The 24,190-nt window shown below is 44.3% G+C and overlaps 1 protein-coding gene across 1 annotated transcript in view; it reads right to left on the bottom strand.

The window, feature by feature from the left end:
• BST1 (bone marrow stromal cell antigen 1) overlaps positions 1 to 22,193 on the bottom strand; it is a 23,400-nt gene extending 1,207 nt beyond the window's left edge. The window contains 9 exon segments of the mRNA XM_049790230.1: positions 4,380 to 4,439; positions 9,236 to 9,322; positions 12,941 to 13,033; positions 13,355 to 13,431; positions 16,468 to 16,550; positions 17,234 to 17,369; positions 20,396 to 20,485; positions 20,487 to 20,523; positions 22,027 to 22,193. Coding sequence (XP_049646187.1) covers positions 4,380 to 4,439; positions 9,236 to 9,322; positions 12,941 to 13,033; positions 13,355 to 13,431; positions 16,468 to 16,550; positions 17,234 to 17,369; positions 20,396 to 20,485; positions 20,487 to 20,523; positions 22,027 to 22,193 — 830 coding nt within the window.
• Positions 22,194 to 24,190: the final 1,997 nt, after the last annotated feature.

The raw sequence follows: 24,190 nt of genomic DNA, 5'->3' as shown, positions 1-24,190 counted from the left end.
GTGGGGATTATGAACTATTTCTAACCAATTAGAAATTTTTAAAAGGTTCCTGCAGATTTGTGCTTGGGTTCCACCTGCTGGACATTTCCTACCATTGCATCCTTAATTCTATTTCATCCTGATTTTGCTCATCACTGATAGTTAAAATCTAACTGATGAGGGTCAGAGTGGTAGCATCGTGGGTAGAGCGATTGCCTTGCACATGGCCAACTCAGGTTCAATTCTCAGCATCCTACATGGTCCCCCAAGCCTGCCAGGAGTATTTTTTTAAGTGCAGAGCCAAAAATAACCCCTGAGTGCTGCTGGGTATCACCCCAACAAACAACTGAGAAATACAAAGGTTTGTTGTTTTATTTATCTTGAGTTTAGGGACCACACCCACTGGTTCCCAGGAGTTATTCCTGGTTCTGTGCTCAGACATGAATCTTGGAGATGCCCAGGGAACCCTATGTGTTCTGGAGTCGAAATTGGGATTGACTGTGCTCCAGACGTTAACTCCTGTACTATCTCTTTGGTTCAGTTTTTTTGGTTGTTGTTGTTGTTTTGATTTGGTTTGTTTTGGGGGTCACACTTGGCTGTGCTCAGGGGTTACTCCTGGCTCTGTGCTCAGGAATCATTCCTAGAGGGATTGGAGGACTATGTGGGATGCCATGGATCTAACCCAGGTTGGCCAAATGCAAAGCAAATGTCCTACCCACTGTGCTATCACTCTGGCCCCTTATTTTTATTTTTAAGAGAATAAAATCATGCAGATGCAAACACATGTAATGAAACTCCTCACTTCGCTCCCTAGAGGAAACCCTTGTCAGCAATTATGAGTTTGTTTGGGCCACACCCAGCAGCACTCAGGGACTAATCCTGGCTCTGCACTCAGAAATTGCTCCTTGCAGGCTTCGGGACCATATGGGATGCCAGGGATTGAACCTGAGTTGGCCGTGTGCAATTATCTACTCAGAAATATTTATCTTTCACATACACTATAGGGCATGAATGGAAGCACAGTTTCGTGGTCTATTTTTCAACCCCTTAATTCACCATCTATGCCCTGATTTGCCACACTGATGCGTTTTACCCAAAACAGCTCTCCTATACAACAAAAGACACTATGTGCGGCTGGTTTCAAGAACTAATTGTAGTGGTTAAACCTACAAACTCAAGAGCATGATGAATCCCACAGATGCTCCTATTTATTTTACGAATGATGCTGTTCTAATTTTAAAACCTAGTGAACTCTGCTCATAACCCTGAGCCTTCACACTTAATTCAAATGTCCTTTGTGAAGTAATTTCCACAGATTAAAATGGAAACAGATGCTAAGCAAATGAAAAGTTTCCCCCTAGTGGCCCCAGGAAAATAAGTAACTCAAGGATTGATAAAGGATAAGATTGATATGGGGAAAAATGCCTGAACCAGGGCCATAAATAAGAGTAAAATAAGGCCAGGCTGACCTTACTGTGGATGGACAAGAATTTCTTGTTCCATGTTGCTCATAAAGTTAGAAAATATCCAAAAGTCTCTTTTTTGTTGTTTTGGTTTGGTTTGGTTTTGAGGCCACACCTGGTGATACTCAGAGGTTACTCCTGGCTCTGCGTTCAGGAGTTATTCCATGTAGTATTTGGTGGATGCCAAGGGTGAAACCTGGCTTAGATGTGTGAAAGACAAGTGCTCTACCTGTTGTGCTATCACCCCAGGCCTAGCAATGGCATTTTAAACAAAAGTTGGGCAGACATAGGAGATACGATGTGACCCACTGGCTCAGACAGAAACAGGGAGCCAGACTCTCAATGACACATGCAGACTGTTTTTGGCTTTCACCCTTCTTGGCTCTCAAGCTTCTAGCCCATTCTGTTGAGGTATTTCTCAACCTTGTTTTCCCCCAGGCACCCTCCCATCTTACCAGATGGCCCCTAGGCTTTTCCTGCAGACTCACATTTGCATAATGTCCCTCCTGTGGTCCCCTAGAACTATCCTGAGTATCCTGGGGACCCTCATGAGAGGCATATAGCCCCAGTTTGAAAAACACTAATGTAGGTTATCATTGGTCTCCTGAATTATTGGTCAACATTATAAGCATAACTTTATAAGGCAGCCCCTGAGCATTCCAAGGCTATTTTGTGGGACTGGAGCAATAGCACAGTGAAGAGGGCATTTGCCTTGCATGTGCAGACCTGGGTTCCATCCCCAGCATCCCATATGGTTGCCTGATTTTGCCAGGAATGATTCTGAAGCACAGAGCCAGGAGAAACCCCTGAGCACCACTGGGCATGATCCAAAAATAAGAAAAAACAAAAACAAAAAAATCAATGACTGTTACTTCTTATTTTTTTTCACTTGTCACCTATATATTTAATATAATAAAATTGTAAGTATATTTTAATATAACTGTTACTTATTTTTTCATTGCTCAAGAGAATTTCTCCATATTGCTGACTGAATATACTCCTATCGCAACCCCCCCAACAAGTTTCATGAAAACATGAATAGCACATAATACTTACCATTATTTTGTTTTGTTTTTGCCATACCCTACAGTGCTCAGGGTTACTCCTGGCTCTGTGCTCAAGAATTATTCCTGGTGGTGCTTGGAGGATGATATGGGGTGCTAGGAATTGAACCCAGGTCAGTCACGTGCAAGACAAATGACCTACCTGTTCTGGTCCCTCTACCATTGTTTTAAACAGATTTGTTCTTTTTTGATCCACTAAGTGGTAACATATTATATTTATATTATTTCATATTATATTATTATATAAGTGGTAATTATTCTCTTGCATTGTGTATCAAGCTGAGTTCCAATTCATGTCCTTCAGATCCAACTATATAACAGTGTTCTGCCGAACATCCTTGCCCATTCTAGATTATATCCATATTTTAAATTGCTTCCATTTCGATTAAAGGTAGTGGATTCTTTTTATGATTCTTGATCTACTTGGTCAAGTTATTTTCATAAGGCACTTTATTGATGCTGTGAACAGCATCTATAATATCTATAAATGTTTTCAACCCTTGCTTTGTCTGATGAAGATTGTTATTAAGGAGCTTGAAGGGAAAACTCTCCTTTAATAATAAGTTTCATTATTCAGAATTTTTGGTATCTGTCACTTGAGGTTCCTTCTTTTGTGACTGACCTGGATTTGACCCCAGCATCCAATATGGTCCCCTGAGCACTTCCAGGAGTGATTCCTGGGTGCAGAGCCAAGAATAAACTTGAAGCAGAGAAGAAAAAAAGAGAGAGAGAAAGAAAGAGAGAGAGAAAGAGAAAGACAGAGAAAGACAGAGAGAAAGAAACAGAGAAAGAAAGAAAGAAAGAAAGAAAGAAAGAAAGAAAGAAAGAAAGAAAGAAAGAAAGAAAGAAAGAAAGGTAGAAAGAAAGAAGAAAAACAGAAAGAAAGGAGAGAAAGAGAAAGAAAGAAAGAGAAAGAAAATAAAGAGAAAGAAAGAAAAAAGAAAGAGAAAGAGAAAATAAAGAGAGAAAGAAGAAAGAAAGAAAGACAGAAAGAAAGAAAGAAAAAAGAAAGAGAAAGAAAGAAAATAAAGAGAAAGAAAGAAAAAAGAAAGAGAAAGAGAAAATAAAGAGAGAAAGAAGAAAGAAAGAAAGACAGAAAGAAAGAAAAAAGAAAGAGAAAGAAAGAAAATAAAGAGAAAGAAAGAGAAAGAAAGAGAAAATAGAGAGAAAGAAGAAAGAAAGAAAGAAAGAAAGGTAGAAAGAAAGAAGAAAAACAGAAAGAAAGGAAAGAGAAAGAAAGAAAGAGAAAGAAAATAAAGAGAAAGAAAGAGAAAATAGAGAGAAAGAAGAAGAAAAGAAGAAAGAAAGAAGAGATGAGCGAGAAGAAGAAAGAAAGAAGAGAAAGAAAGAAGAGAAAGATAAGAAAGAAAGAAAAGAAAGAAAGAAAGTAAAGAAAAGATAGGAAAGAAAGAAAGAAAGAAAGAAAGAAAGAAAGAAAGAAAGAAAGAAAGAAAGAAAGAAAGAAAGAAAGAAAGAAAAGAGAGAGAGAGAAAGAAAGGAAGGAAGGAAGGAGGAGGAAGGAAGATAGGGACAGGGACAATGTATTGTAGAAGCTTTCTCTGAACAACACAAAGCAAAGAATAGTTGCAACGATGTGAGCTTTGGGTTTGGGTTTGGGTTTAAGTTTCAAGGCCACCATGCTACAATGCTAGGGATAGAATGAGACTGTGCCCTTTGCATGTCAGCCTTTCACTCCAGCCCACTGAGCAGCCTAATAGGTCTAGGAAGCTTTAAGGTGGGCAGAATGGAGCAAACCTTCCTTCACCGTGATGCTTTACAGATGTGACCATGTGTAATGGTCATCATCAGCATCTGTTACTAGCAGTCTTTATTATCATAAGGAAGCAGGAGGGCAGTGAAGACATGAACTCACGAAGTCAAGGTGCAGTCGGGATGGGAGCTGTGGTCCACACACATCAAGAGCTTCACTGGTCTACAGAAAGAAAAGAAAGAACACTCAAATGACTATCTGGCTTTTATGTCTCAAACATAGATGGTGCATCTGGCAGGTCCAGGTCCAGTGAACATCCTTCTTCCCTTCTAAAACACTTCTGAGCAGTTATTATGGACCAGGACATCTGAACACAGATTTTATAAAGATCATATCATATAAGGGGCTGGGGAAAGAGTAGCTGTCAGAAGTAGCATAGTTGCCCCTGTCACCCCCACTCAGCGCATCACAGTGGTCCTCACAGCCCTGAACATTAAACATCCTGTCCATATGGACTGAACATACAAAGAATGACCCCAGAGACTCTGCACACTACTTGGAATTTCCCTTCCCCTTATCCTTATCCTTGTCCCTTATCCCAAGATGATGCCATTAAATCCTTCCCACCACCAAATGGGGCAGAGACTATGAACATTGCCAACTGTGAGATGACCAGGGTGAGATGTGGGGCTGAACTTGAACCTCACAGATTTGAGAGCAAAGCCACTTTCATGTGTCAGTTGGATTCTGTAGGACGCCTTCTCTGATCAGACTGAGGCAGAAGGCCAGACTCAAGCTCCTGGCTGATGACAGCTTCCCAGCTTCAAACAAGAAGACACCTTCCCTCTGCACAGTGAAGTGGGGTGTGGACTTTTGGAGAAGCCAGGAAGGGAGGGACACAGCTGCAGAGATAGGACACATGGAACTGGACAGCTTAGATTTTGCATCATTTGATGGAGACAGAATTGGGATAGCAGGAAAATGGCTGTTCCCTCCAAGGCAGGCTAAGAGGCCCCACCCTGGGGCTCACTTCTTTTTCAGGAGTCTGTAAACCAAAATATTCTTTATAAGACAGGAGAATACAGAGAAATAAGACCAATTTTTAGGGTCTTGGGGACAACTTAAAATTATCATAGGAAAGAGGACAATGAAACCTTAATTGGAGGGGTAGGCAGTTGTCATTAACCTTCAGGGACTTGGAGTTTAATTTGTGGGTGACCTCCCCCTATTTTTTGCCTTTTTTGTGATCTGGGGGCTACATCCAGGGGCTATTTCCAGCTCTGTGCTCAGGAGTCATTCCTGGTGGTGTTCAGGAAACCACAAGAGATACCAGGAATCAAACTAAGTTTGGCTGCAGGCAAGGCAAAAACCCTTCCCACTGTACTTTTGCTCAGGCCCCTGACATTTCTCTGTTAAACAAAACCTTTTCTTTCCTCCAGCATGTAAAGTGTAATTTGTATAAAGTTTGACATAGACAAATCTCTATGAGTTTAAATGACTTTAAAATCTAAGACTTTAGATGAAGTAGTGACTCCTTATGGCCAGGAGGGCTGAAGGAAGGCCCTTGGATGCAGTTTATCTTCCATCTCACTGTCTGTTATCGGTTTTGTGCAAATGCTGAACTGGAATTGTGTGCTTTTCAGCACATGGCTCTATTTCCAAAACCAAGTGTTTATGCTATTGTGTTTTTTAAAGATGCACATGCATATTAGTTTAAGTTAACCTCAAAAGTTTAAGTGGGTTGTTTTTCTTAAGGATTAGAGCCAAAGGACACAGTAAAAGTGGTGTTAGAGTGGCAATTATTGTTTGCATAGGCCCACCAAAATATGAGGGACATGGAAAGGAAAAGCCTTGGCTTAATTACAAGGAGACCCTACTCCTGAAGTTTCCTGGCATAAGACCAACTCTAGGATCAAGGCAAGTTAGATCGTCCAATCCAAGATTTTGCTGTAGTGCCAACACACTTTTATTTTTCACACAGTCTCTGCTGTGGTATCATGTTTCTGTATTAAAGATCCTGGAATCTGCATATCCTACATTGCAGTCAGGATGGTGCAGAGCATCCTCTTGTTTCACCTCACAATTAAAGGGCAATGCAGACAACCTGTAAGCAGGTTGTTGTTGTTCTCTAGTCTTCTTAGTGCTAAGGGAAGTCTCTTTTGAGCAGGTTGATGTCAGAGCAAAAAAATGGTAGGGTCTTCCCTGGTAGAGGATTGCTTCCAGGTGTTATTATAAAAAAAAACCTTGGATGTTTCATAGATTGCTTCCCTGGTTCAGGGGTGAATGGAGGATGCCCATTCTTCTGAGGCCTGTGCCAGGTCATTATATCAATGTTCAGGGTGTAAGGTCCCATTGTACTATGAGATTTGTGTGTTCCAATCTCTATTAGATAAGAACTTATTTGTATGTATAGTATTTTCCCATTTTAATGTGCCTATGCAAACAAGGAACAATGCCAAGTGGTGTTATCAGCGCATATGGGGGTCATAAGAACAAGTCCAACAATCCCCATGACATGATTCAATTATAAGCATTAAACTAAGGGACTCTTCCACCAAAATTCCTTATTGAACAGGTCACAAAGGGAAGACAAGATAAAAAGTGGGTAGAATCATCACAGTAAAAGAATATTTAGAAAGAGTTATAGCTGTTAAAGAAAATACACATAAAATATTTAAAAGACATATGTGTCCATTTTATGTCTTTTGAAACAGTTGGGGGTTGTTAAATCCAATGCACGACTTTGGTCTGTGATTAAAACTGTGTAGTAAAAAGGGTAAATGTGGGGTACTGATGTTTGGGGGTGAGAGAGTTAAGGAGTAATAATGAGCTGTGTAGGGGTGTGCAAAAGGGCAGAATCTGTTGGGGCAAGAGGTTGGTCTTGGTGCCAAACAAATTAAAGAACTGAGGGTAAAAAGGGTTAATTAAGGGGAAGATAACGAATCCAGACTGGGAGATGAGGGAGTAAAAGGGGCTCTGGTGTAGAGGAGGGGAAATATATCAGAAGGGTTGTATACATTGTATAGATGAATTGTTTATGGATTAGGCTTGGCAGTCAGAAAGGACCACTGTATAGGAAGTCACGTCTACATATACTCTAATTTTAGAGACCTATTTGAATATTATCCTTCAAATCTAGGGAATTCCATTTTTTTCCCTAGAAACAGTCGAGAATTAAGAATATTTTTGGGAGTTGTTAAAAAGTATATATGTCGAGGCCGGGAAGGTGGCGCTAGAGGTAAGGTGTCTGTCTGCCTTGCAAGCGCTAGAGTAGGACAGACGGCATTCTATCCCCCAGCGTCCCATATGGTCCCCCCAAGCCAGGGGCGATTTCTGAGCGCATAGCCAGGAGTAACCCCTGAGCGTCAAACAGGTGTGGCCCAAAAACAAAAACAAAAAAATATTATATATGTTGCGTGGGAGCGTTTGAGCCCCCGTGCTTTTGAAAATGAATACTAGGAAGAAAAGAACTCCTGAATGGGGTCCAGTATGCATAGGGGAGGAATTTGTCTTCCCCATCCTCCCCACAGGGCCCAATTTACCAGGCGTGGCCCTGAAGACCACTCTGGCGTGGGGAAATCTCAGTCCCCTGGACTAAGTGGTCAGCCCAGGGGGCCTATGGCTAGCTGTCCTGCCCAGAGCCCCCAACATACCAGTCGAAGAGGCACAGAAGAACTGGCATGTGGAATCTTCTGGGTGCAGCCTGCCTCTGTAGTTTGTGGATGCATAGGGGAGGAATTTGTCTCCCCCACCCTCCCCCCAGGGCCCCATTCACCAGGCCTGGCCCTGAAGACCACTCTGGTGTGAGGGGGATCTCAGTCCCCTGGACTAAGTGGTCAGCCCAGGGGGTCTATGGCTAGCTGTCAAAACCAAACTTTTAAGGCTCCTGAAAACATTTACAAGAACAGAGGAGGGAATGGTACAGCTTTAAGCTTGTGAAAAAGAATAATTTTGAGGGGCTTATTCTCCTAAGGAGAACTTATAATGGGGGTTCTATATTTTCACAGGGTTTTTTGTCCTCTAAAAGGATCATAAGGCCATAGGAGCTATTTGGAGAGAGTAACAAAGCAGTAATCAGGGCTGGGATGGGGGTTACGTCTAAAGATATTTAACCAACCAGGTAGGCCAGTTCAACAGGTTGGCCCAGAGGTGCTAGAGGGGTTGTGGTTTTGAGATCTGAACTTGGGAATCAATCTCTGATCTATTCTTCCTGGCCCACCATAGAGCCTCTGAGAAGTCAGAGATAGAGGAGGGATAGTATGGGTACTAGGCATGAGGGCAAATGTCATCTCTGACTACATTCTCTGGTTCTTGTACCACTGGACTCCAGCCCTTGGGAAGCTGGCAGATGGGGGCACTGAGCCTGCACAGAGAAACAGGAAGATCTCACTGGGTGAGCTTTAAACTCTGCCACGACTTGTGCCAAGCTTGTCTAACTTTCCAAGAATCAAGAAACCCCTCTGATAAGAGCTGACTCTCAATATCAAAAGTGCTCTGTCAGAGCCAGAATGATATAGCACAGTGGGAGGGCATTTGCCTTGAATGAAGCCAATCCAGGTTCAATCCTTGGAATTCCATATAACCCCCTGAGCCTACCAGGAGTAACCCCTGAGCACCACCAGATGTGGCCCAAAACACACACACACACACACACACACACACACACACACACACACACAGAGTCCTCCATTGATGGAAGTTGGTACTTTTTTCCTGTTGGTCTCACCAAGACAGATCTCTTAAGTGTGTCCAAAGTTCATGCAATCACCTGATCTGGGCAAGGGCCGCTGACAGCAGAGAGTCAAAAGATGCAAGGACCAAGTCCAGACACACAAGTGATAAAGGACTGTTGTGTCAGTCTGGACATTGTGGTCTGCAGCCCAGACCCCACACCTTATGATATTCCAAAAGATACAACCCTGGTTCCTTTGGAGCTGGTCCCATCAGGGAAACTTTCAAAAGAAACTGTGCCCTGCAAACTCACCACCACCCACTTGGAAGTCATAACAAGCACCTACCGGTAATCGTCAATACAGCTGTACTGAAAACCCATTTTCTCCAGTCTCTCTTGCAGGATTTTCACACTGCCCTCTCCGCAGGATTCCCTAAAGCACAGAAGCAGATGATGAAGGGAACACAAATGGATTCCAAGCTGCTGGGATGACTTCGCAATTGGGAGGTGGGAAGGAGGAAGTTGGAGTGAGGTTTATGAAAATGTCCTTTGACCAAGGGTTTCCTGGATAGGTCCTTCTCTGCTGTAATACTGGAAAATCTCTGCCCCCCAGAAGTGTGGGGCCAACCCTCAAGGTCAGCAAGAGCCAAAGATAACAGTGGAGAGGAACTACTCCAGCATATGCTCAGTGCATTAAGGTGCAAGGGATCTACTTCTTTTTTCCCTTCCCCTTCCTCCACCCTCCATTTATTTTTTTATTAAAAAATATTTATTTAAGCACCATAATTACAAGCATGATTGTAGTTGGGTTTCAGTCATAAACAGAACACCCTCCTTCACCAGTGCAACATTCCCACCACCAATGCCCCAGATCTCCCTCCTTCCCCTCCCCTGCCTGTATTTGAGACAGGCATTCTACTTCTCTCATTTATTAACTTCGTCATACTAGTTTTTAGTGTAGTTTTCCCTAAAAGCATTCACTACTCTTTGTAGTGAGCTTCTTGAGTGCTCCCAGCAGACGCAATGCTAAATGCTAAATTAGGCCATGTGCTAAATTAATGTTTAATGGTCAACAAAAGTATGCACAGAGAAAAATAAGCCATAAAGAAATTCTAATTAATAAGAGGAAAGATTAAATCAAGTCAATTCTCACATCACTGAACATACCAGCTGGGTACATATTTGGGGAGATACCATTACAGCAGGGGTCCTCAAACTTTTTAAACAGGGGGATAGTACATTGTCCCTCAGACCACTGGATGGTTGGACTATGGTTTTAAAAAAAAAGCTATGAACGGGCCGGAGAAATAGCACAGCAATAGGGCATTTGCCTTGCATGCAGCCAACCCAGGACAGACAGTGGTTCACTTCCCAGCATACCATATGGTCAATGAGCCTGCCAGGGTGATTTCTGAGTGCAGAGCCAGGAATAAACCCTGAGCACTGCTAGGTGTGAACCCCCCAAAAAATATAACAAAAAAGTTATCAACAAATTTCTATGCATACTGCACCTATCTTATTTTGAAGTGAAAAAACAAAATGGGAATAAGTACAGTATTTGAAATGAAGAACAAGTCAAGTTAAGAGGAGTCAAATATTAGAGAGGAGGGGAATTCAAGTGCAGTGCACATTCCATACATGCCCACTGTGGTCCAGTCTGAGTCCGATGCTAAGCAGTACAGGCAGCAGCAGCAGCAGCACAAACACCTGATGGACTGAATGTCCTGGGCATGTCGCATGTGGCCCATTGGACCAAAGTTTGAGGATCCCTGCGTTACAGAATTTGCATTTCCAGGAGCCTTTTTTAAACATAGTAATTCGTAACTAATCCCAGAATCAAAGCTGAGAAATCCTGGTGGGAATCTGGGGGCTCCAAATGACCCCTGTGGGGAAGAAAGTTGTTAATTTGGGTCATAGAGATGTAGAAGTAAAATAAAATCAATTCTTCTCTCGAGCCATAAAAAATTCTATGGCTGTCTGACCATCTATACTTCTCTCCAGCATCTGTCCCTCAAATATGAAGGGACCAACCCAGGAATGTAAAGCTCTAGGCCAAAAGACCAAAATCCCCTGCTCTGAGTTTGCATTTTCTTACACCTAGAATGCTCACTGCCTCAGAGTCAACCATCCATAGCTGAGGCAGCCATCTTGAATTCAAAATAGGCAACTTCTCATTCAACCAGGATATCTGGCATTACCAAATGTGCATCAAAAATAAATTATTTGTTAGTTCAAATGATTCCTCTCATCTAAATGTTCCTTCTGTTGAGAATACTCCACCTATTCCAATAGCAGGTATGTCAGAAACCCAAAATGGAGAAGGAGTAAGGGGAGGACAGGTTTTCAAAACTTTATACATTGGTCCTCTCACTCCTATGTTCCTTGCAGCACTATTACAATAGCCAGAATCTGGAAACAAACCAGGTGCCCGACAACAGATGAGTGGCCATAGAAACTGTGGTATATCTACACAATAAAATACTATGCAGCCGTTACAAAAAATGAAGTTGGGGCGGAGAGGTGGCGCTAGAGGTAAGGTATATGCCTTGCAAGTGCTAGCTAAGGAAGGACTATGGTTCGATCCCCTGGTGTCCCATATGGTCCCCCAAGCCAGGGGCAATTTCTGAGCACTTAGCCAGGAGTAACCCCTGAGCATCAAATGGGTGTGGCAAAAAAAAAAGAAAAAATGAAGTCATGAAATTTGCTTATACATGGATGGACACGGAAAGTATTATGCTGAGTGAAATGAGTCAGAGTGAGAGAGAGATATAGAATAATCTCACTCATCTATGAGATAGAGTGAAAATAAAAAGACAGTGTGGGGATGATATCCAGAGACAATAGAGATGAGAATTAAGAGGATAAGTCCAAGTTGGGAAGCTTGCCACAAAGAGCGAAGAGCATAGTTTAGAGTCGAAAAGGGTTTAATATGAAAGGAACATTCCTGGTACCCCCTTCATTAGCAGTAGTGCAAACCACAATGTCCAAAAAGAAAAGAGAGTGAAGTAAAATGCCTAACCCAGAAGCAGGTGGGAGGAGGTGAGTGCGAGGGAAGAGGGCATCAGGGAGGGTGAGAGAGAAACATTGATGTTGTTAGCAGGAAATGTGCACTGGTGAAGGTTATTATACATTGTATGACTGTAGCTTAATCATGAAAACTTTATCTCTAAAAAAAATTGGGGCCGGTGAGGTGGTGTTAGAGGTAAGGTGTCTGCCTTGCAAGCACTAGCCAAGGAAGGACCGCAGTTTGGTCACCCGGTGTCCCATATGGTCCCCCCCAAGCCAGGGGCAATTTCTGAGTGCTTAGCCAGGAGTAACCCCTGAGCATTAAACGTGTGTGGCCGAAAAAACAAACAAACAAACAAAAAACTATAGTATAAACAATGTTTTTAAACTATGGTTTTTAATAAAAAACCTTATTTTGGCGGGGGAGGGTACACCCAGCAGTGGTCAGAGGCCACTCCTGGCTCTGCGCTCTAAAATTGCCCCTGGCAGGTTCGGCTCGGAGGACCATATGGGATGCCTAAAATCGAACCTGGATCTGTCCTGAGTTGGCCACGTACAAGGCAAATACCCTATAGCTGTGCTATCGCTCCGGACCCTATAAAAAAAATCTTAAAAAACAAATAAAGAAGAATCTGGAGGAATTTTCATCCTTGAAAAAAAATTATACATTGGTTTTATTGCCTCTTAACTGCCCTCAATTTTGACTCTGAAAAATAAATTAATCACTGCAGTGATTAATTTTCAGTCCACACCAGGGAGAGACATGAAAATATGTGCAAGGAATTCACCTAGCCATAGCTGCCCATGTTACTCAGAAAAGAGCCTGATTTTCCTTGGCTAAGAAAAGTACCTGGAAAAAGCTTTTCTCTCTCTACACAAGATTGGCTAGTGGCAAAATTCCATGCCTTTGCCCTTCTCTAGTCATATTAAAAGACTGTGGTTCTCCACAAATGGCCCCAATGAAAATGCAAAACAAACTTGATGACATCGTGTCAAAGAAAGCACAAGTGGAAAACTGACCATCATCAAAAGCAACATGACTTACACTTTTGGTTTTCCAATATCATGCATAACCCAGACCTCAAATCGTGTGACTTTATCCTTCTGGAAGTAGGGGATTTCATAATCTGCAAAAAAACTGAGAAACAAAAAGATATTTCTTAAAGTTCAAAAACAATCTGAAACTTTGCCCAATCTATCTTTCACAAGTATACACATTATACTTGCTTTGAAACATATAAGATTTCTTATTTATGTGACTTGTTTCATTCATATATTGGTCAGCTGCTAAGAGTAATAAATGTGTAGTTGAAGCTCTGATCTACCATTGCTCTATTTTATCTAAATGTTAAAAATAATTTAGTAAAGCAGTGGATGAAGGATTAGGGTGATTCTCTTTAGACTTCCCTTAGAACAACTACAGAAACCTGGAAGACCTTGGTAGGGAAGGAATTCTTACCCTTTCAGAGGATAGGCTCCTGTTGGCTCTGAACCATTTAGCATGACATATATCACCCCGGAACTATCCTTTGAATACTGTAAGAAGAAACATGTGTCTTGCGTAAATAAAGATGCCATTTTTCAGCTATCAAACAAAAGATGTTTGGGGATAGAGCGATAGAATAGGTACAGCAGGTAGAGTGTTTGCCTTACACATGGCCAGCCCCAGATGGTTCAATCGCCATCCTTTTATATGGTCCCCTGAGCGATTCCAGGAGTAGTTCCTGAGTGCAGAGTCGGGAATAACCCCTTTTCATCACTGGGTATGGCCCCCAAACAAAACCTAATAAAAAAATGCCTTTAAAAAATATGACAATTCTTAATATTGACTCGGAGAGAGTGAAAGCTGCTATAGGAATTTAATTGGTGTATTTGGGAAAGCCAGTGGTTTTTAAGTACCAAATCTCCATAGATATTCATTCAATATTCATTTATTACTGATGCCAGGTTTTAAGAAAATAGGGTAGTATAATGCCAGAAATATATCACAGTTTTGCCTTGATTTCAGCTAGCCCAGGATTCAATCCCCAAAATCCCATATTGTTGGAAGCCATAAGACTTAGAGAGCAAAATGGAGTCTCTGATGCCTGAGAAACCAAAGGCCTGTGTACCCGACAGGCTGTACTGTGGCATTTCCCCCATGGGCCTAAAGGAAAGAACAGCCACATAGTTCAGTTAGCAATAGTCACAAGATGCTCCAATAAACCTCCTGAGTTGATAAGATATAGATCACATCCTGTTAAGCTACCATTGTGAAAGAATGCCTGTATGATCTAAGGGTATGCTGTAAAACTGGAAAGTCCATCCTGTACGACCCCCCTACTTTTCTATAGACGCCATGGAAAAGTACTGACTGTTACTTCCGTATTTTGCTTATCTATAAAAACTAGCCCCCTTTCAATAAACCTCAGCTCTTGATCAGCCCGCTTGACTTGAGCTCATTTCTTTCTCAGCCTCTTTCCTCCATTTCAGGTCGGATCCCGCTCGTGACCCACGAATTACTTCGTGATACTCATTCTCACACCCCCGCGGGTCAGGGGTCCCCCATCGGGGGTCACACCATATGATCCCCTGAGCTTACCAGGAGTAAGCCCTGTGCATTGTCAGGTGTGATTTAGCTCCCCCCTCAAAAAAAAATTGCTAGATGAAACTAAGTCATGCCCCTATTATAAAAAGCTTAATTTTATGTTCACACAACACGTTTGTCTATGATCCATTGAGGATTCATACAAAATGCCCTAATTCCCCCTGCTTATGACACTATTGGAAAGGGAGAAGGTGACAAATCACTGAGCAGCTTTTCAAAGCTTTCACCCCACCCAGAGGTGACACAGGCTTTCCCACTCACTGTAGTCTTATGTACATATATATGTGTGGCAGGGACACACAAACCCTATGTGCTGAAGCTTAATAAACACCACTAATTTCCACCTGGCTCTAAGATGCTCACAAACCACCATTAGGCTAATGCATTGCATTAATATGCAATTGTCCCCAGCAAGTGGGGCCAGAGGGATAACAGTGTGGGGAGGGCATTTGCCTTGCACATGGCCAACTCAGGTTCAATTCCCACCATTCCAGATGGTAAGCCCACCAGGAATGATGACTGAGCGCAAAGCCAAGAGTAACCCCAGAGCTCTACTGAGTGACACCCCCCCAAAAAAAAGAGTCCACAGCAAGAGAAGGGTAAGGAACTAGAGGCACTGGGGCATTTGAAATATTAGCTGGGCATTCATAAATGCCTCCAAAGTAATGCAATAGTAAGTCAGAAGGAGAGTGCTGATGTTCAAAGAAAAATGGAACCCTGATGGATTCCAACCAGATTCTTCTCCATCCTATAGCAGATCTCACCCCAGGGGGTTGCAGAATAGGGTAACAAGATGCCTTTTGCCTGGAGCAGCTCCCGAACTTCACTTAGCTTCAAAGTAGTGGGGGAAGTGATGACTACCTACCTCACCCTGGTGAATTATAGCTCACTGGACACTTGGAAAGCCAGGGTAGAAAAGGGAACAGAAGGAGACATCTAGTCTTAGAGGGCCTTGTGACTGTGAGAAGTGGGCTCAGAAGTTCACAGACCATCAGTCAGTACAGCTAAAATTTCAGAAGCCACAGGCCAATGCCAGACCTTAGTCTATGAATTGAACTTGACTAATGGCTATTCAAAGGTCTAACCCTGGGGATAAAAACTATATTCTGTAATCACAATATTTTATTGCTATAGATAATTACCATCACCTCTGTCTTCTGCCAGGCCCTGAGCTAAGAATGGAGCCCTCCTTATTTAGTCTAACCCTGGTAACAAAATTAGAATCTGCATTAGCAGGCAGTTTATAGCTCCAGGAATTGCCATGTCCTAAAGAGCTGGCAATAATCTGAGATGTGGGCCTGCCTTCTATTTTTTGTTGTTTATGTGTTTGTTTAGTCTTTAAGCCACACCCCAGCAATGCTCAGGGGTTATTTCTAGCTTCGAGCCACACCCCAGCAATGCTCAGGGGTTATTTCTAGCTTTACACTCAGTAATCACTCCTGGTGGGGCTCAGAAAACCATATGGGATGTAGCGGATTGAACCCAGGTCATTCAAATGCCTTACCCCTTTTATTATCACTCTGGCCCCTGAGCCTGCCTTCTCAGTCTCCAACTTAATCTTATTCTCCTATCACCTCCTTTCCCTACAAGCATCACTCTTGTTACTTTTCACCCAATATCCAGATCTGAGAATCCCCATCATCACCCACCCTGTTTTACAAAGTCATCTTATTCACATTGATTGTCAATATGCATCTCAACTATACCATCATCAGCAGAATGAAGACTATTGCATCCCTGTATCCATAGATGATATGCACTGAATATTTTCTTCTCTGGGACAAGCACTGCACTGAGAGATGTAGTTTCTTACATTCTCACAACTTCAGGCAACAGAGAGAATGAATCAAAGTTTGCAAAGATAAAAATGAGACTCAGAAATAAAGCAATAGCCCATCTAGCTCTATCTCTGTCCCCATCTATTCCAATTCAGAGGTCCCACCTATGTGCATACAATAGGGGTTATCCAGGCTAGCCAGAATTACCTGCATGGAGGCTCTTTTCCAGTAGGAATCCACTGGGTTGTTCTCACAATCTTCTGAAGTAGGACAGGATTGATAATCGAGTCCTAAAGGGAAAACAAACACATTTCTCTCAAATATTTCATTGGCACAGAGTTCTTGTGCAATACTTACTGGCTACAGTAAGAATACCATGAAGGGCAGGAGAGATAGCACACAGCTGACCTGGGTTCAATCTCTGGCATCCTAGATGGCTTCTAAAACACTGACAGGAGTGATTCCTGAGTACAGAGTCAGAAGTAACTCCTAAGCATCACCAGGAGTGACCCAAACCGTTCCATCCCAAAAAAACTAAGGAGAAGGAGGAAGATAGAGGATAAGAGGGAGAAGGTGAAGAGGGGGGAGGAGGAAAAGAAGGAGGAGGAAGAGGAAAAAGAAGGAGGAAAAAAGGAGAAAGAAGAGGAAGAGAAGAAGGAAAAAGAAGAAAGAAGAGAAAGAGTAGAAGAAGGAAGAAGAGAAGAAAGAAGAAGAGAAAGGAGTAGAAGGAAGAAGAGAAGAAAGAAGAGGAGGAGAAGGAAGAAGAGAAGAGAAGAGGAGGAGGAGAAAAAGGAGGAGGAAGAGGAAAAAGAGGAGCAGAAAGTGGAGGAGGAAGAGAAGAAGGGAGAGGAGGAGAAAGAGGAGAGAAGGAGGAAGAGGAGGAATAGAAAGAGGAGAGAAGAAGAAGGAAGAGGAGAAAGAGGAGGAAGAAGAAAAGGAGGAATAGGAGGAGGAAGAAGAAGCAGAGTCTCACCCGTGCCATTTTTCTCTCTGCACCAGCTCAGGAAATCTCCCACCAGGCCATAGAGAACATCGCACAGAGGCATGATGCGCCTTCCCATCTCCGAGTAGCTCATGACCAGTAGATGATTGTTTTCCCAAAAAAGACTCTGTGGGGGAGACAGAGCAGAAATAAAATCTAAACCAGCTTTTCCTTCACAGTGTCACAAAGCCAAGTTGTAGAAACTCTTCCTCACCAAAGTCTATGTGTTCACTACTGTTGGCTATATTACTGGAAGGGGGTGGCCAGCCTTTGCCCTTCCCCTGAGGAAAACTGGGGGTAGTCCTAAGTTGGTGCTGGAATCCCACTCACACAGGCTGCACCATATCCTCAAGCCCTCGCTTTGACCCTAAGAGTAACCCCAGAATCTTGAGGAACGTCCCCTGGTTTCCCTGAGCACCACCGACAAACTCCCCCTTTTGCTCTACAAAAGTTGATTCCTTTCAAGATGTCTGGGCCCGTAAAATAAAAATAAAAACCTCAATTCTGATGTTTTTCTCCCCACTTTCCTTTTGCAGATAGTTGATGTGTGATAACAGGTGGGTATGGTGCTCTCCACAACTATATAGTTATAGGGCTTGGCTAGAAGTTGCCTTGTGCTCCCACTCATGTTCTCAAGGCTCAGACTTCCCTAGAAATGTTTGCATGTGACTAGCTGTGGTGCTGAGGCACCGGCTGTGTACTAAAATTCTTACACATAATGGTGGGCCTGGAGGTCCTGACTACACTCAGTACATGCCACCAGTACTATGTGTCAACCCTTGGCCATGTGTGTGCCCAGCAGGCATCGCTTCTGTTCTTTGAATCATGCCCTAGATTCACATACAGTTTCTGGAGACAGGGTCTCCCCAGAGAGGCTGAAGATCCAGGGGCTCCTTGAGGCAGCTACTCAGTTCTCAGTGTGGGTCTCACAATTTATTACTTAGGCTAGTGCTGCAGAGTCACTCACCTTGGCCATCCTGGGAGCCCCTGGGGATGCCCCAGTGATGCCCAGGGGGCCAAGCAATGCTCCACCCTTTAACCCATCTACAATAAAGACCCTGTCTTTTATTGTGGGGGTCATATCTGACAGTGCGAGATTTGGGGGTGAGAGAATACATGGTGCTAGGTTGGAACCTCAAGTCTTGCCCATGTGGTGCAAATAACATCTAGGCCTGGAGCGATAGCTCAGCATAGAAGGCATTTGCTTTGCATGTGGTGGACCCAACTTCAATCCCTGGCATCCCATATGGTCCCCCTCAACATAGTCAGGAATAATTCCTGAGTGCAGAGCCAGGAGTGGCTTAAAAACCACCAGTGTGGCTTAAATACCAAATAAAAAAGAAAGGAATAAATTACTAACATCAGACTTTTAGGTTCTGAAAGGGCCTCAGGGTGAGATACTACAGCAATTGTGGTGCTTGCCTTGCAAGCATCCAGTCTCGGCTCAATCCCTGGCATATGTAAGGTGTCCTTAAGCCCTGCCAGAAATAATCCTTGAGCACAGAACCAGGAGTAAGCCCAGAGCAGTGCCAGTTGTGGCCCATGAGCATAAAAGACTGATCCAAAAAAGGATATGGGTTTCTTGAAAGGCAGGGCACTACTTTAAGCAAGTTTCTTTTTGTTTGCTGGGTACGGGGTTTGGGAATGCTCCTGGGCCTCTCCCAGTTCTCTGCTCAGGAATGTTTCCTGCCAGTGCCTAGAAGGAACCTGCATTGCATTGCCAAGACTCAAACCCAGGTCTGCCTCCTGCGAAGCAGACTTTGCATGCACTCAGCCCGTTGATGGGGTTCTCCTTGGGCAAGCACATGGCATGGCTTTTATTTCCATTTTAGCCAAATTTCAAATCGCACAGGGAAGACGGATGCAGTTAATTTACAGAAAGGAGTACTGGTGAGGTCTCACCCGAGTGCCAGTGAAGAGGACAGAGGACTCTTGGGTGGGTGGGTGGGTGGGGCACAGAGTTTGCAGATTTTCTGGGTCACTCCACATCAGTGTCTCGAACAATTTCTCTCTCCTTGATCAGTACAGAGGTTGTGCAGGGCGAGTTCTAGCAGGTGACTGATTAGCTTAGAGTCCCTCCAGAGGTGCGAGGGGTAGACAGTACAAGTAATTAAGCCGTCTTGCCTGCACTGGGCTGAGCCCAGTCAGTCCCTGACACCACATAGTCCTACCCTCAAGTTCTACCACAAATAACGCCTGTGCATTCATCCAGTGTAATCAAACTAGAATTCCTAAAAATTTAGTTTTTTTGGTATTTTGGGGTCACACCAGCAGTGTTTAGGGCTTACTCCTAGCTCTGAGTTTGAAGCCTCATCCCCCACCCTTTCTCCCTAGTTAACTTGACCTTTACCTGCAAGACCCCCGCCCATTCCTAGGAGGGGTCTTGAAAGGTAGATAAGGTATGGACAGAGAGAATTAGGGCTTTTGGCTGGCTCCTCGAGCTTCTGGTCTTGGGCCAGCATGGAGGTGAAAGGGAAGATGCTGAAAGGAGTTAAGAGGCAGGGCTAGCCTAAGAATGGGCTGAATGCTTGAAAGGTTATGATATAGGCCACCACCACTGTGGTGAATAGGGCATGAATAAAGTTGATGCCTCCTGATGCCTGTCTCTGGGATGCTGTCTGATTCCGCTGTTTCCACCTAAACCTGGGACCCGCCAGTGGTGATGGGGGTTGCAGAGCAGGTGGCCTGGGATGGCAGAGAAAAATCTCACTCTCATCCTCCTCCATTCAGATCCATCTTTAATTATTTAATGCTACATGAGTTCAGGATGTACTTTCTCCTGGCTGTGCTCAAGGGACCCATATGGGATGGTCCTGATAGAACTTGAGTACGCTGCAGGCAAGGCAAGACCCTAAAGCTGTGCTATGGCTCGGCCCCTAAAATAGTTATTTTTAATTTAAATTAAATAAATTATAATAGAGTGAATAAATAATGTGTTTGATATATAATAAGTGTGTGCCTAAGTAATAATAATAAAATTTTTAATTTTTAATTATAATTAAGAAATTTGTTTAATTTTTTAAAATTAATGGGCCCTGGAGATCCACTCGCCTTCCCTCAGGGATCCAAGAGCACTGTGACCTTTCGTTTGGGTGAACTTGGTGATTCCGGGAGGCTCTGCCACCCTGATAATCAGCAGCCTGCCCGACTCACTTGGTCTTTGGGGATACTGTGTTTGGAGAGCTCCAGGAACAGGTCATAATCCGAGGGTAGCACGTTGCAGGGGTCCTTGTCCAGAACCACGCTGAAAAGCTTCCCAGATGGCCGTGCAGTTCTTGTTCCTGTGCAGTTAGTTACAAGTTAGGGAGAACCGAGATTGGGGGGGACCGTTTGCATTTCTGCCAGCTCTGTCGCTGTCTCAGCTCTGGGACTGATAGAATAAATAGCAAGAGTGCATTTCCTGGTTCACATCTCAGCTCAGGAGAGGGGGGAAGTGCAGGTAATAAGGACTCAGCACTCAGCTGAGGGACACTGATTGGGTCTGGCAGCCCTCAGAAAAAATTAATGGCCACACTTCAAGGTTCCTGAAACCTACAGAACTGTGGGCTGTGGGTTCCTCTGGGGCGGGCGGGCCAGGGGAGGTCCTGGGCAGCAGGGAGTCCCAGGCTGGGCCAGTGCTGATAAATCCTGCTGAGGCTCCCAGTGCCCAGCCTTGGTCTAATAGCCCTGCCCAGCTCTCCCTATCTATCCCCCATGTTGGTTGATGGAAAATGTGGGTGCCATGACAATATTCCCCACTCTTGTTTTCTTGCCAAATCTCTGTCTCTGTCTTACTCTCTGTCTGTGTCTGTCTTTTCTGTGTGTCTCGGTTCTGTATCTGTCTGTCTCTCTGTCTGTCTCTCTCTCATCTTTCTCTGTCTCTCTCTCTCTTCCTTCCTTCCTTCCTTCTTCCTTCCTTCCTTCCTTCCTTCCTTCCCTTTCCTTCCTTCCTTCCTTCCTTCCTTCCTTCCTTCCTTCCTTCCTTCCTTCTTCTTTCTCTCTCTCTCTCTCTCTACTCTCTCTCTCTCTCACACACACACACACACACACACACACACACGAAAAGAACACTATGTAAGTTAAAGAGAAAGAAAATTTAGGATGGAGCTAAAAGGTGAATTTCACAGTCAGCACAGCGTTAGGGTTTGCCTTGCACATGACTAACACATGTCAGACCTGGTTCGATCCCCAGCATCCCATATAGTCCCCCTGAGCCTGCCCATGGGTGATTTCTGAGTTAAGAGCCAGGAGTAACCCTGAGTGGTCCCAGGTGTGGGTCAAAAATCGAAAGGAAAAAAAGAAGAAGAAATCCACCTTTTAGCTGAATTCCTTCTCTAGGATGGAGAAGACATTGGCTGCATGCACCTCACCCCAAGGTCCAGACAACCCTCATTTCTGACAACACAGACACCCCTCACGCTTCCTCAGACACCCCTCCCCCTCTGCCTCCAAGGCTGGTCATTTCTTTTATTCACGGCAGAACAAAGGTTCTAAGCAGCACAGCTTCTATCTCACACACCCCTCAAAACAACCTCCGACCTCTCCACGCCCAACCCGCACATCCACCCTTCCCCCCCATTCTGTTTTCATCTGGGGCACCCCTGATCTTTGGGATCCAGCTCCCAACTTTCTTTGGGGGGATCCCTTTCCTCTTCCCACACCCCCTCTGTGGAGTCTGGAGCCCACCCCACTCTGGGTTGGATCCAGGATCGACCCACAGACTGTCCCAAACCGACCAAGTGGAACTCCCCCAAGTCACCAGTGTCAGCCAGACCACCTCCCTCCCCAGTTCCCCCTGGACTCACCGCTGCTCCGGACTGAACTGCTGGAGATACTCGGTGGCAGCGGCCAAGAAAGATGCTCTGCAGGTGGGGGCTGGTCCCCTTCGCCTCTCCAGCGCGCAGAGCCAGCTGCCAGCAGTGTCCAGAGCAGCAGAAGCTGCAGAAGTTGCACCGAGGATAAACCTCCCCATCGTGAGCATCCAGGGACTTTAGTTCTGCTTGTTCTTCTTGTTGTTGTTTCCCCTTACTAGGGCGGCTCCTGGAGCTCCCGATTTGCCGGACACCCGCTAGCTAGCCACAGCCTGGTTCTCACTTAGTTCCTCTCCAGAAGTGAGTGGCCTGTAGTGAGGGCTGGGTGCATTACTCAGGTCCCAAACCAGAGGGCAGGCCCCCCGGTGGGGTCCCCAGGGGCTCCTAAAAAAGCATCAAGGAGGAGGAGCCCGCTGACACTTTGGGGTTGTCTTCCAAATCCCTACACTTACCTCTGATAGATGCACCAGGCTTTTAAAATTTCCCTTTGCCTGTCTCTGATTGGTGGCCAAGCTTTATGCCACTCCACTCAAGTCCTGACGCAGCAAGTTGGTGTCCGGGTGAGTCATTCCACCATATAATTCATCTATCTTCTGCAGCTCAAGCCACACAGGTCTGATTCCAAACCAGCTCTTGCCAGCCCTCTTTCAGCGGCCAGTCTGAGCTATTATTGGTGCCTCTAAGGCTGGAGGTTTTTTTTTTTTTTTTTCGGTTTCGTTTCTGGTTTGGGGGCTACACCCCACTGGTGCTCAGAGATTACTCCTGACTGAGCTCAGAAATCGCTCCTGGCAGATTCAGGGGGACATATGGGATGCCGGGGATTGAACCCGGTTTTGGCGGCATGCAGGGCAAATGTTCTCCCCGGCTGTGCTCTCATTCTGGCACGATTTTTCTTAGAGCTGGATTGGAGCACTGGTTCACAATGGGTCCATACTATGTGCCCAAACCCTCTGCAAGCATAAGTTTACTATTTACAAACGTCATTGGAGGGGGGCCAGAGTGATAGGTAGTATAAAACAGAGGGTAGGGAATTTGTCTTGCATGCAGTCAATCTGGGTTTGAGTTCCAGCATCTTATTTGGTCCCCAGAGCCTGCCAGGAGTCACTTCTGAGTGCAGAGCTAGGCAGGAATAACTCCTGAGTGCCACCGGGTGTGGCCCCAAAACAAAACAAACAAACTTCATCTGAGCTAGGGTCTTCATCCTAACTTCACACATGAGGAAACTCAGGGGCACTCCTCCATCTCCCATTCTGGCAGGACCAGAAAAGTGTCGCCCAGAAAAGCATAGAGGCCAACATTAAAGAATGACTTTGATTTGCAAAACCAGGCACAGGAACTCAACCGGAATTTGTTCCCACTGGTGTTTGGTTTAAGGGGGGGTGGGACGGGTTAAAGAAAAAAGACAGAGGGGGAGATGAACAAAAGAGTCCCACAGCTAGGGATGGTCCAAGATGATATTTCTTAGAGTTACTGACTTTGGTCGCGCTGCCCTGGCTGATGATGGAGAGAGGAGGGGGAAAAAAGAAAACCACATTAATCTTTGCCTAGTCTGGGAAAAGGATTTATCTCGATGAAAATTGGTTCTTGCTCAACAGTGAATGAGCAATCTGCATCTCTGTAAACAAATGCCACCTTCCTCCCCCACCCACACCCCCTGAGCTGCAGCCCAAATTCCTTAGGACAAAGCTTGATCTTGGTCTGGGGAAGGGGGGAAAACGAGGGCGCCAGTGCAGTTAGGAAGGACTTTCCTTTTTGTTTTTGTTTGGGGGGTCACACTTGGTGATGCTCAAAAGGTTACTCCTGGCTCTGCACACAGGAATCTGCTCAGAAACGGAGGGGCTCAGGGAACCATAGGAGATGCCTGGGTTGCCCTTTCTTCTCTGACCAGCCCCGACTTCCACTTTCATCTTACCCAGAGACTGTTACTCTGGTTCTTGCTTTTTGGGATTTTCTGCATCAAAAGACTGGTATTATATTATTATTCATTATAATTTTTATGCTGTCTCTGCATCTATTGATATGATCATGTGATTTTTATTTTCTTGTTGTTGATTTTGTATATTATGTTTATCATTCATTATATATTCATGAAAGTATATTGTATTTATTATATGCCACATGTATATAATTTGTTCTTTTATTTAAAAGTATTTGAAAC

This window comes from Suncus etruscus, chromosome 16, assembly GCF_024139225.1.
Source record: "Suncus etruscus isolate mSunEtr1 chromosome 16, mSunEtr1.pri.cur, whole genome shotgun sequence".
NCBI lineage: Eukaryota > Metazoa > Chordata > Mammalia > Eulipotyphla > Soricidae > Suncus > Suncus etruscus.
This window is presented reverse-complemented; position numbering and strand designations above follow the sequence as displayed.